The sequence below is a fragment of the Theropithecus gelada genome, chromosome 1 (genome assembly GCF_003255815.1).
Source record: "Theropithecus gelada isolate Dixy chromosome 1, Tgel_1.0, whole genome shotgun sequence".
Taxonomy (NCBI): Eukaryota; Metazoa; Chordata; class Mammalia; order Primates; family Cercopithecidae; genus Theropithecus; species Theropithecus gelada.
Window position 1 is genome coordinate 20,093,512 of NC_037668.1, and position 13,977 is coordinate 20,107,488.

A 13,977-nucleotide genomic window follows, 5' to 3' on the forward strand; every position below is an offset into this window, starting at 1 on the left:
AAAGTAAAAAACAAACAAAAAATACATCCATGTTGCGAATAGAACCTCTCTATGTAAAGGTCTCACTAAACAAATAAACATAGGACCAGACAAAAGAAATGGAGCTGTGAATAGCAATATGATAATATTATGAAGCATTTATATATGTATGTATATATTATATATGAATGTGCGGGTATATGTGTGTGTACCTATGTATGTATAAATCTGTAAATATTTGCCTACATACACGTCACACACACACATACATATTTATACTGACCTCTTTAGATTGAAGTCCAAGGCACTTTTTACAATGAACAGGTTAAAGCCATTAATTTAGAACATAACTGTTTCTGGGTACATATCGAGTTATGGCGCCAATATCGGAATTCACATCTTTCCTTGCCCACCTTGGAGTGTTTCTTGTTGGTGCAATGAATAAGAGAATTGGCTTTAAAGGAGATTAGCAATGTTTCTAGATGGTTAAACTAACTTATCTTGCTAGTTTCCTCTAGGGGAGAAGAGTTCTCACTGGCGAGATGCTGAGTTCCTCAAGGGAAGAACACAAGCATCAAGAAACACAACAATTTCTGTACTATGCTAAGCAGAGACCCCTGTAACCTTCCAGAGGACCTGCCCTGAGGTTCCACCTGATATTCTGATGTCCCTGCTAGCCTAGGCAAAAAAAAAAAAAAAAAAAAAAAAGGCTAAAACTTAAAAATGGGGGCTTTGAGGTGGCTCAAGGATATGAAGACTGGAAAAAGACTATCTCTTATTGACTTTATTATGTTTGATGTAGACCATCCATGTTATATAACCTCAAGTGGAATTTTAAGATGTATTTTTTTTATCCTTACGATCATTCAGGACCTTCACATGGTCAAATAATTCTGTAAATGAGACTCAAGGAAGAAATAGTTTCATTATCTAATTATTAATAAGTTTGGTTATCACTACGGGGAGGTGAGGCCAGTGCTTATCAATATTTCCAGTGCATACAGGTCACCTGGGGATTTGTTAAAAGGCCAGTTCTGATGAAGAAGGTTTGGTGTGGGGCCTGAGATTCTGCATTTCTAACAAGCTTACAGATGATGCTAACGCTGCCAGTCTGTGGACCACGCTTTGAGCAGCAAGGGTTAGCATATAGCCATGGACTTGAATTGCTGTCAAGAGGTCTGCTTTCCCCAAATGATGAATTTACATTTGTTTCCTTGATTCTAGATGGAATACAACTTTGAGGGGAAAGGTCAGAATATATTTGCTCTTTATAAATGTAAGTCTTAGTCTGAGCAGTGTTAGAAGGAAAAACCAAAAGAAAAAAAGCACTTAGTGGGCCCGGCGCGGTGGCTCACTTTGAGAGGCCTAGGCAGGTGGATCACAAGGTCAGGAGATCAAGACCATCCTGGCTAACATGGTGAAACCTTGTCTCTACTAAAAATACAAAAAAATTAGCCAGGTGTGGTGGCGGGCACCTGTAGTCCCAGCTACTCGGGAGGCTGAGGCAGGAGAATGGTGTGAACCCGGAAGGCGGAGCTTGCAGTGAGCTGAGATCACATCACTGCACTCCAGCCTGGGCAACAGAGTGAGACTCCATCTCAAAATAATAATAATAATAATTTTTAAAAATTTAAAAAAGAAAAATCATTTAGTAGCAAAAAAGTTAAGAAATAAATCAATTACCACTAATACATTAATCAGTCAATTGTGAAATTGAAAATAAGCCAATTTCCATTATCCCATGAGTAAGTAACCTAATAAAAACAGGTGCCCTGGAGTTCAGATGGCTTTAGTGGAGCTCAGCCTAACATATAACTGAGGAGTAATACAGGCACTGAGAAAATTTAGCTCCATAAAAAGAAAACTTGTGTACAAGTTAGGGCTCAGCTACATAAACAGACTGAAAATGGGCATTTAGACATTTCTCTTTCAAACAGCATGAATACCTAATGTCATTGAGCCCCAAGACTTATATACCTTTAAGTTCACATAAATTGAAATATGAGGGATTCCAGCCTTTTCCCAGGAGAAAACTTGTTGTTTTGCACTATCTGTAAATCTGTGTGAATTTCCAGGACTTGGGAAGGGAAGAGACACATACACTCAGTTAAATCTGCCCCGATGCAACCTGGTTTGCACCTGAACAATATTGCACCAAAGCAACAACAGCAAGTGAGGGTCCTAGGTGAGAAGAGGCTCACTGATTCTAGAAAACCTTTATCCTGTAACCAAACACACCCTGTTTTCATCTAGAAGTAGTGCCTTAGCCATACGAAGGACGGAACTGAGAACTTCTACATATATGTCTCAGCTGCTCTATTAAACAGGGGTGTGGATTCCATGAGTTTCTTAATTTTGCTATAAAGGACAATATCTCAACGGGAACTCTTTATTTCCTCCCAGCTAGAGGAAGCTAGCAGAAAAGGCAGCCCAGCTCTTTGCTGGCTCTGGCTATTCATGTCCTGCCGGCTCCTCCCATCATTCCCTTAGGAGCTGGGCTCCATGTCCTTGACAAACGTGTGGGAACCTTGCTCCCTCAAGGGTGTTGCCAATTTAGAAAAGCACATCTGCACACTGGACTCTTGTTGCACCTTGTAAAGTAGTTTGAAAACCCAACCCCGGTTTCACGTACGTAGAGAAACTTGGAATGCCTAAGATTTTGAGTATTTTCAGTTACAGGAAAACAGGACTCTTCCTTATGCCCAATTCTGACATTGTCAAAGGAAAACTGGTTGGCTGAGTTTGAGACTTACATAATTTATGTAATGAGGCCTTTGAATTTATATAGAAAGAGCCTGCACTTTTATTAAACTGGCTTTGCACAGCTACTAAAGGAGTGATGGCTTTTAAAATCTCTTCTGAAATGGCTTGATAGAATTTAGGGTAGAATTATTCTTCTACGCTTGGAATAGTGTTCTTTTGTCTCTAATACTCAGGCCTTGGAGAATTAGAATATGGCAGTTCAGTAGGCTGTGGTAGGAGGACCCTTGATCTGGGTGCCTGGCAATCACTAACAGTGATGTGTACTCAGAAACAGTCATTGGGAGAGCAGGCTGACAGTCGACCTGCTAAACACTAGTTTGATACAAAATGTTAATTGAAAGTTACAATATATTTTATAATATATCAATATATTTCATATTTAAAATAAACTGTTATGCTTTCTCCTATCATTAAAAAATAGCAAGCAGTACAGAGGCAAGATGCAAATTCATATTAAAGCTCATCTGATTCTGAATATAAACACTTCAGTTTCTGAGCTTGCCATGAAAATGTTTCCTCCATTAACATCCTGTCATTCTCTTTTGTTGTTCTCGTGGCCAGTGCAGAATGGAGAGTCTGGGACCAAAATTGAGTTGTTGCGCCATTAAAAAACGTATCTGATGAAGGTGGATCAGTCTTGGGTCAGATTCAAAAATGGAGACAATACGACACAGCTAGAGAATGTTGTTTATTCCTTGTCCTTCTTGTGTGAAGCTGGACGTTGGCTGCTTCGATCCGATTCAGATATATATTTGTACTTTTTCTTTTTGGCTATAAATGTCAGCATCTCTTTGGGATCCTAACTGCAGGTTGGTGTTGAATTTTGTGCTTTTCCTCCACCAGTCTGGTTGGTCACGATATCTCTTTTGCTTGTTTCAACACATAGCCCAGGCCCAAGATTACAGCTTCCAGGATACATTTTTCAGGTGTGTAAACAACTGTCACAGGGCACTTGGCACCTAGATTTGGAGGTCATATGTTGAAGATTTGACAATGGTTTTGTTCAGAGGGAACTCCAGTTCATGTTTGGGTGTTTCCAGTAATGGCGTAAGACAAAAAGATCACAGTTATATTTCTTCTATCTGTATATATGTATATACCATTGCGCTGAGTACTTTTTAATAAGCTGTGGTCTGTTTCAATAAAAATCTACATATTACTTGTTTAACAGGAGTTTAACGTTAATTTCTATTCATGCAGCCTGACACAAGCTTTCTACTACCACAAGCAGACAGTTACTATTGCTATCCCTGTAAACTTCTTTCTCAGTGGTGTTAATGATCCCATTTCCCTAATGTTGATTTTGGCGGCAGTAGAGAAGGAAAGGATACTGTCTGGGGCATCATCAAGCCCACTGACTGCAAGGGGAGAGAAGGGGCTGTTCGCGCCTACCGGGAAGTCACCAGATAGCTGTCTAAGGTACTGAAATCAAGCCCTGCAGAGTCAATAGGGATCCTTCCTCTGCTTCTAGCAACTCTCAGGGAAGAAGAATGAATGTAGAAAACTGGAAACATATTTTAGGATTTAAAAACAGTAACTTAAAAATAGTAGTAACCTACTGGTAGTGCAATGACTTCACAGTATCTCAGTTGTGATACTGTGATGGGAGCAACACCGTTTGTCCTGGGATGAAACACTGATTCTTAATTTGGAGTGTACTGTTTGTTGAGTTGCACTCTGGAGGAGGAGGAAGGTTCTGGAACTATGTGCTAATCCCATATTTCTCCCTGCTGATTTTACCACTATTTAATATGCACTAATTACTTTTTGGTAACAATTGATTGCATTCAAACGTAACATCGAGGTGTGAACTAGACACAATCAGTCTGGGTGGCTGTTGATGACAAAGGTGATTTCATTTGTTCTGTATTGAATACTTTGTACTTAAGAATATTAACTATTCTCTTCTTTTTAAGTACAGAGAAATTGATGTATGAGGTGCTTATATGAATTGGCCAAAGATGTGGATCCAGTCTTAGATTTTTATTTATTCTGATTTTGTATGACTAGGTTTCTTCTTTTCCATGATTGTTTATTCATAAGGAAATTATAAAAATTTAAGGGGGAAATCCCCCAATATATTAAAATCATTACTTCTTCAATGCTCTTCCTTCTTGGCTTTTAATAATAAAAATAGCTTGTACATGCTCAGCGCTTGGAATTTACTTTTGCGTGCATTTTCTATGTCTCCTAATTCACAAGATTGTTGTTCTACCACTGGCCCCTGCTGAGGTCGGTCAGTGGTGACTTGGGGCCTTCGCCCTCTTGTTCTTTTGGATTGTATTAAGCACTTCTAGAGACATGATATCATGAAGTTACGTATTAGGAAGATGGCAAGAGCGGTTTGTAGACACTTTATGACAATTTATTATGATGATCATATATATGTGGCCTTTGATCCAAAGGTGAAGACTTTTATTTGGACTTCAATCTAAGGAGGAGTGAGCCCCTAGTCTGGTGTAATTTACCAACTAATGCTATGTCCTGAAATTCCACTGAGATTAGTGGTCTTAAAGTATCACAGTACATCCCTGACTTTACAGTACATGAAGCTATAATATGGCTTAAGCAATGGCGGGGGTGGGGGTGGCTCCATATTTCTAATTCAAGTGTCTAGATATTTTAGGGAATATTAGAGTGATTTTACCTGTCACTGAGTTGTCAGAAAGATTATAGTAGGGGATCTGCCATTGGGTCAGTCATCTAGGATTGGGCAGATCTTGATCGGTACAGTATTGGAGTGAGGTTACCATAATTAATAGTTTTTACATATAGCTGATTTTTTTTTTCGAGATGGAGTCTTGCTCAGTCACCCAGGCTGGAATGCAATGGCACGATCTCGGCTCACTGCAACCTCCTTCTCCGGGGTTCAAGTGATTCTCCTGCCACAGCCTCCCAAGTAGCTGGGACTACAGGTGCCCACCACCACACCCAGCTAATTTTTGTATTTTTAGTAGAGATGGGTTTTTGCTATGTTGGCCAGGCTGGTCTTGAACTCCTGACCTCAGGTGATCCTCTCACCTTGCCCAAAGTCCTGGGATTACAGGCGTGAGCCACTGCACCTGGCTATGTATACCCAGTTCTTGAGCAGATAATTAAATCTCCTCCACCACAAAATGTGAAAATAAGGTACCAGAAGGCATGACATGAGAATCCACCTGCCCCTTTTCCCATCTGACTGTGATGCTGAGGTGTGGTGGAATTAGCCAAAAGATGTAGGAAGAAAACTTGGGTGAGCTACACCCAGAATAATTAATACTTAAGTCATCAAGAGTTGATTGCACTTGCAGGAGAACAGGTAACTTTCCCACATAAAGCTGAAATGCTAATACAGAGAAATAGCCTTCCATTTGCTGTTACAGGATCAATGTGCAGGTTTGATCACTTTTTTTTGGAAGCATAAGTATTCTTTTGCCAAGAATAAAAATCATGTATAGCTATTGCACTACCAATAGGTCAATTCATGCTACAAATGTCCATGTGTTTCTAGGATGCCAGTGGCCACTGCTACCAGAAATAACTCCAATCACTCCCTTGACTAGTGTTGCTAGTTTGGTCTTTAGGGTTTAGCTAAGTGAGAGTATCAATGATGGGTTAAAGAAGAATTATTTGCAGACCACAGTGAATAAATCACAGTCGATGCGCACTTTTGGCCAGGAAGAATGGCAGTGGAATCTTGCATGTCATCTGGTTGAAATTAAGACTAAATCTCTATATGTGCACACACCCACACTCACACCCCCACACATACATATCACAGGGTTACAGCAGAATGAAAACGGTGAATAGGAATCACTAGTTGAAGGCTGCAGGTTTAAATCATCAGGATTGGCACACTCAGATCAGCCCACCAGTGGTCTTCACTTTGTGAAATGGAACTAATGCCACAAGGAAACTGCATGGTTATTTCATCTGTTTACACATCTGCTTATATGTTCAGCTGAACTGTCACTGAAAACAAGAGCACCATTCTTGGGACATAAAACGAGGAGGGGAAACATTCAGATAATCAACAGTTAAAAGAACAAGTAAAAAAATAAGCCAACAGCAGGTGTGGCATCTCTGGTATGCAAAACAACTAATGAAAGTGTTCAAAGGAATTATCAAGGCAAGCCATTAAGACTATAAACCATCAAAGGAGCAGCAGCAATAGCAAGAGACGGAAGAAGAAGGTGAGCAACAGACTAGATCTTCCTGAAAGAGTGGCCTTGGCTCGACAGTTGTCTACCTTGTGCTGTCCTTAGAAGAACAGGCCCAGTGCTACAGAAGAAAAATCTCCATGCCAAGCCACTGCCTTCAGAATGGTGATGATGTCTTCTTACAAAGGTAAACCCAAGATGACAACCACAAGCAAAAAAACCACTCTTTTGTTTTACCTTCAACAGATGAAATACTCCATACAGTGCCATTCAATTTCCCATAGGCAGAAACCAAAGACCTCAGAATGAGAAAGTGATGGTTTTCACATCACAAATGTTACATGTGGTCAGATTATGGAGCATTGAAAACATTTTTCAGTGCCTCTCGCTACACTAAATCTTGATGTTTCTGAAGTCTCTTGGAGTTTGAGATGTATTGGAATAGTTTTTCGCACCAAGATTAACATGGCACAGTAGGAACAGTCTACTGACAAATCCATGTCCTCTTATCTTACCCATAAGGTTCCCTAAGGGTTCCCTTCATTCTCACAATATTTCATTTTGAGATGACTTAAGGTCAGGTAGAAGGGACCACATGGGCCACTCTTCATCACTTCTCCTCCTAGTTCAGAGGCTCACAAGTGAGGCACTTGGCCCTTTTGCACTTCTAACATCTGGGGCTGGAAACCTGTTGCTGGATAAATACAGCTCAGCAAATCCCCAAACCATACTTCTATTCACTAAGGTGTTATGGGGTTGCTCCTGTTTGTGCATGTCTGCACACACACGCACAATTTCTTGTCCTCTCCCTCCACACATACAGACATACACCTAGTCATTGTGGTCCATCAAAACACAGCTTGTTTGGATGGAAGAAGAAAACTCTGCAGATGCTGTTATTTTTAGAAGCTTGCTTATCCCTCCTGAATGCCAACAATTTTGGCTTGGCATCCATTTCAAATCAAGCAAGGTGCATATCCAGGACAAAGCAATGTGCAATTTGTCTGAAGGGACCCACATCTTCAGTGAGACTCAGAATGTGGCCAGAACTAGCTAACTACCTGAACTGAAAGCACCCCGTGTTCAGATTCAAACCAACTCAACACACATGTAAGGGGTGACTATTGTGTGTAGGGTAAGGTGTCAAGTCCTTTTTTATTTGGATTAAGCTCAAATAAGAAAGGACCTGAACCGAATGTGGGATGTGTATGTGTGTACATGTACACGTTTGCAAACACACAGGTTTATGTGGGTATTAATATTGAGTGGAAAATCTGGCTTTTTATTTGTCTGTGTATTTTTTTTTTTTTTTTTCCTCAGTCTGATTTGGGTATATCTGTTTTGGCAAGTTGTGGGCAGCTCTCTTTTACTTTTGTCACCCAGAGGCTTCCGTAGACAAAAGGAAAGGAGAGAGGTGTGTTCAAAGACCCCCATGGCGAAGAGCCCATCCCCCAAGCCTGACACGACCCCCTCTCCCAGGGGACCCCTCTTCTGGACTGGCTTCACTGTTGGCTACTTCAGTGCATCTGACCCCCACCCCCCGCGTGAAGACCTGAGATTGAGCGTGGATTTCTGTTCTCCACCAACTCTGCAGCAAGGGCCCTGCCAGAGGCGTCGCTTCCTGTCATCTCCTCTTCCCGCTCCCAAGTAGAGGCACCTAAACAGAGATTAGATTTCTGGTTTCAAGGCATGTCGGACCAAGCACGCTGAATGAACATGAGTTAGTTAATTAGCTCGGTCTCTCTTCTTTCCGTTCCCTGGTCTGAATGTTCCTTGATGGCAAAGCGACCAGGAGAGAGTTGGTTTGCATCTTAAGACCTATGGGTAATGTTTCTGGAGTGGGGAGATTTATTTAGCAACTGCTTGAACTTGTGTATGGGGTCGGAAAGGAGGTGGAGCTGACCCCAATGGGGCTATCGGAGATTGGGGTGTGGGTGGTGCCCACTGCCACGCTGACACCCCGGGCCTCGATGATGGCAGACAGGAGCTGCTGCTGCTGCTGGCGCAGGGTGTCGGCGATGAGCAGAGGCAGGGAGTTGAAGCTGGCGGTGAGATGCTCCAGCTTCGACTCCAGGCTGCCAATCTGCTTCTCCAGGTCTTCGCTCCGGTCATTGAGTTCCGTGATTAAGTCATACATGACATTCTGCATCTGTGTGGAGAGAGAGAGGCGAGAGACAGGGAGATGACAGGTCATCACAGAGGAATCTGCAATGGGAGAAATGAAATGCCCTCCACAGTATGACAGGAGCCACTTCCACACCAGTTGATCTGGTCAAGGAAGGATACAGGCTTCTTTCCTGGGGACAGGGAGGCTGAAGTGTGCACATTTGCGTTTTCTTATTACAAAAATAATGAGTATTAATGACAGCATTTTATTAGAAAATATGCACCGAGAGGGAACAAAGTGGCCCCTTTTTTTCTTAAATAAAGTGAGTCTCTAAATTGTCTCTTTAGAGACAGGGCCACAACCTCTCAGCTCACGTGGCTGCTGGCATCTAATGATTCCAGAGAAGACACTGGTGGGGAATGGACAGTGCAGTGGGTGTATAATTAGTAGGCCAGGGCTCAAGTACACATCTGCAGCTCACTAACAGCGCGCCCTCTGCCAGGCGCCTGGCCTTTCTCAATCTCAACTGCTTTATACAATTGGAGTTAATAATAACTATACACAGTTAGGAGTTACTGCACATCTCCCAACCTCTGTTTTAACACAGCAGCCAGGAAGTAAAGTGAATTAACTCTCAAGCACAGTGCTTAGCCAAAGGGGCTGCCTTGCTAAGGTGTGGCCCTTCCCCTGTCTGATCCACAATGCCGCAGGGTGGGACATCCCTGAAGGGCCACTCTGAAGGGCTGAGGTCTTTGTTGACTGTATCCCAGTTCAAACTCTCCCTCTGACCGATCCTGCTTCCCTCACTCCTTGGCAGGGGTCCTGAGGGTGCTCCCCGCAGAGCTCCCCAGTACCCCTCCTGCATTCAGCACTGACTCTCCGTGTTCCAGGGGTGCCGACCGATTACCAGTGCTCCTTCCCCAACATCTCGTGGCCCCCTTGTTGGTCTGCAGACTCTCAGTCTATGCAACAGATATTTTTCTCCCCGCAAATTAGCAAATGCCATCTTGGCTGTGTACATCAGACTTGGGAACAAGATTCATGGGCGTCTTCAGCCTCCCACGTGTCAGGGAGTGAGGCTCCTAGGGCGGCAATGCAGAGGGCCAGGCTGGTGGTCGCCTGGTCATCCCTGAGGTACTGTGGCTCTTTGGGTTTCTGGTGATCTGCCGGTGACACCCCAGTCCTATTTCACCTGAAATTTCAGGTTACTCTAGGAAGACGTGGAAACGATTTATGCCCCAGGGACCAAAGCAGCAGCAAGTAAGGTGAGAGGAAAAAAGAGGAGTAAAAGAAGATGTGAGAAGCTAGAGAAGAATGTAGGGGAGCAGGGATGCAAAATGCAGTGAGGCCTCCCCAGCAGACTCCAGGCCCCACCGGGAAATCACTGGGGCAGCATAAGGAAAGGTCACGAGGTGGCATGGAGGTGGCCCTGCCCCCATGAGCTCCGCTGTGGCCAGAGCAGGACACCGTGTTGTGGATGCCCTTGGAGGACAGGACGACTTTAGAAGTGAAAGTACTCCCTTTATTAATCAACATGACAGAACCTCTTCAAGGCGCACATTCTTCCCGGAATGTGCAAAATCACCCATTTCATTTGACCACAGGGGTACCCTGATGAGCTCTGGACTCAGAGTCCAAGCCTCTGGGTCGTGGCCCCTGCGCTGGTGCTCACCAACTGCCTGTCTGTGGGATGGTCACTTTGTTCGTTTGGATCTTGGTTTCCTCATCTATATTGATAATCAGAACTACCATTTGCAAAACCTTTATAGTTTACAAAGCATTTTCACAGATATCATCCTATTCGATCACCTGAGCCTCCGATGGTAGGAATTATTTTTATATTTCAGCTGAAGTAATTGAAGCAATCGGGGAAAGACTCCAAGCCCTCCCAGCTCTGCCAGCCTATAGGACAGCAATTCAATACAGACATAATATGTGGAGGCCACGTGCCATATTCTTAATTCAGAGAGGACCAAAGGGCAGGAGTGGGAAGGCGCTGAGTTGGGAGGCTACAGCACAAAGACAGAAAAGAGAGAGAACACGGCGTTATCGTCTCCCCCTGTTCCGTTGCTTGGTGACAGGATGCCAGGGGGAATATGGACCAGTGTGAAGTGTGCTAAGCTGCCGCCAGGACCTTGGGTGAGTCTCCTGGGAGGAAAAGACAAAGACTGGGCGAATGTCAGAGTTCACCTCCTCCCCAGATCTCCCCACGGGGGTTCTGCAGATTTTTTCCCTTAACTCTTTCCTGCACACTCTTTCTTTCCAGGTAACTTGCTCCTGGGTTATTTACAGCTTAGTTCCCCCACCCAACTCATAGGAGTGTCTTTCCAGTTCCCTGAGGGGTTCGCTTCACCCAGTCTGCTCTGTGGGCCCATCTCTCCGAGAGGCCATGGGTGGCACTGCAGAAATGCAGGTTTGAAAGTTGGGTTTGCCCGATGTCCCCAGGGAACATCAGTCACAGTGTGTCCTGCAAGGTGAGAGGAGAGACAGGAAACACTGCTCCTCATAGAAGAAACATCCTGGGGCATCTCGTTGGGCTGTTCCTGAAGCTCACAGGTAGGCCTCTAGCCCTGTTTGCTCCATATGACCCTCTTCCTGGCCAATGCTGATTGGTCCCAGGGTGGATACATGGCCCAAACTGGCCAATCATTTCTTCTCTTCTGAGAATTTAGAATTAAGACTAGTAGGGGGTCAATTAGTCTTTACCTGTGGCGAAAACTATCATATGTACTCTCTGAATTGGAGCCTGTTACAGTCTGTTGTGGGGACAGGAGGCATAGAGGGAGAGAAAGAGAGGGAGAGAGAGGGAGAGGAAGAGAGAGACAGGGAGAGGGAGAGAGAACTGAAGCAGCCACTTGTACAGAAAGAGACAGAAGCGATGGTGAGAGACCTCCTGGTTGTGGGGGCTTCCCAGGTCTGGTTCAAGTCAGTTCCTTCCTGCAGTCTGGCCACATGTCTCCTTTGAGGTTCTGCTTGGAATGAGACTCCCTTATATCCTTAGAATAGATTTCTCCATTTTTAAACCTAGTCCCAGCAGGTTTCTGATATTAAAACCAACACACCCAAAAACCTGAGGGAGTTCTCTCCTGCATGCCCACGTTCCACTCCCACCGCAGGCTCCTAGGAACCACCCTGCACTCCACGTGAACGCCCTCCTCCAAAGGCACGCAGGCCTGGAGGCTTCTCCCCAACTGTGCCAAGCCGCTTACTCCCCGACTGAAGTCCTCACAGGTTTAGGAGGCCCTTTCTTTTGTTCAATCCCTTTATTAAACAAGGCGCCTGCACGTGGCCCGACAACTAGTGATTTCTCTGATTGCACTCTTTTCAAAGGGTGCTTAATGTGCCTGAGGGAGTTTCTCTTGCTTACCCAGGGAATGTGTTCCATTATGATAATTGACATCTGCTGGAATGTTCTGCCAGCCTGGCCCTGGGCTGTACGCTTAATATACAATTCCTATCAAGAGGCAATGAGGAGAGTGAGCTGAGGTGGGGGAAGCCCTTTCTTCAGTGGCACCCACTCTCAGCTCTGCCAGCAGTGTGGCCTTCAGCTCCCTCACCTGGGTGATTTGCAAGAGGACAGAGTTTCTTTACAGTATTTATGGCAGCTCAGGGCCAGAAACAGAGTGGCAGAGTGATGGCGAGCCTCACGCCCTAGGACTCTCAAAGGAGGGTTCTCTCTTTGGGTATCTTCATGTTCCTTGTAGGCTATCTGCCTCTTGAGAAGTAAAGAAATGCACACCCCCACACACACCACTGCCACCAATTTGAGGCCAGAAAAACTGGTTGTTAAGGATTGGAGGATGCACAAAAATGAAGTTCCAAGTATCACAGCAAACCGGTGTGACCTGGGCAGTCAGCATGGCTATCGTCGCCGTCTGGTCCTTGCTAGCATGCTTCACAGCCGTGCAAACTCAAGCCCAACCTCAGGAGTCCCTCAGTGTGCAGCTCATAAAATGGCACGGGAAAGGTTCGGTCAGCTCATTAATTCCACGCAAAGACACACCTGAGCGATTTCACTTAAAAAACAAATGCCAAGTTTTAAAAGACCACAAGACATACTGGTAGATTGCAAATGGAACAAACTGGAGCATAGGTATTTTTGAACCAGGCAGAAATTTGTCTTTGCTTGCCTGGTCCTGCTCTGTCCAGTGCAAACCCAGCCAGGACTCACAGGTGAGCCTGAGAAGACTCGGTGTTTGCACGTTCTAGGGGATGTCTCCAGACATTGCCACTCACCTTGGAAAGGTCCACCAGTGTGTTGGCTTGGTCACTTAGCTTCCTCTGCTCCATCTTGACGCTCCTCAACCTGTGGGGAAGAGTGATAACAGGCAAGCCCTTCAAATTCATGCAAAGGCTTAGCCTCACCAGCAGATCCTCTAGCCCTTCCGCTGCCTCTGATTTTGGAACCCAGCATGGGGACCGTGAACCTGGGGAAGAACTGAGGCTTTTACTTTCCAGGGGCTTGTCACATCCCCCCAGGGGTCCCAACGCATGCTCACCTTCAGTCACTGGTTTCTTGCTATTCCCAGATCATTTCCCTGCCTCTATGCCTGGGCTGCGCCTTCCATCTTGAGTGCCTTATTCTCAATTTTTCAGGGGTTCCCCAAACCTCTCCATCAGAATAAATGTTTTCATCCTTTGCTTTTCCACTTTTAAAAACTCCCCCATCACAGAAAGCATCAGCCACAGTTTGTTTTGATTTGAGTTGCAATGCATGGGGGGGTGTGTGTGTGCGCGCGCTGTGTGTGTGGTGTGTGTTCTGTGTGTGTGTGTGGCATGTGTGTGTATTTTGTGTGTGGTTTGTGTGGTGAGTGTGTGTTATGTGTGTTTTGTGTGTGCTGTGTGTGGGGGCGTGTGTGTGGTGTGTGTTTGGGGGCATGTGGTGTGTGTGTGGTTTGTGTGTGTGTGGTGTGTGTGTGGGGGCACGTGGTGTGTGGTTTGTCTGTGTGGTATGGTGTTTGTATGTGTTGTGTATGGTGTGTGGGGGCG

General features: G+C 44.7%; 1 protein-coding gene across 5 annotated transcripts in view; it reads right to left on the reverse strand.

Annotated features, from left to right (window-relative positions):
- Positions 1 to 3,486: 3,486 nt before the first annotated feature.
- The window catches only part of KCNN3 (potassium calcium-activated channel subfamily N member 3), a 168,254-nt gene continuing 157,763 nt past the window's right edge, over positions 3,487 to 13,977 (reverse strand). For 2 of the 5 annotated variants that reach the window (XM_025391129.1, XM_025391136.1), the window contains exons 7-8: positions 13,225 to 13,294; positions 8,198 to 9,030 (exon numbers count right to left, since the gene is read on the reverse strand). In XM_025391129.1, coding sequence (XP_025246914.1) covers positions 8,734 to 9,030; positions 13,225 to 13,294 — 367 coding nt within the window. In that variant the 3' untranslated portion in view covers positions 8,198 to 8,733. Of the gene's footprint in view, positions 3,702 to 8,197; positions 9,031 to 13,224; positions 13,295 to 13,977 lie in introns of those variants that run through there. The other 3 variants (XM_025391125.1, XM_025391137.1, XM_025391133.1) reach the window with 2 other exon arrangements.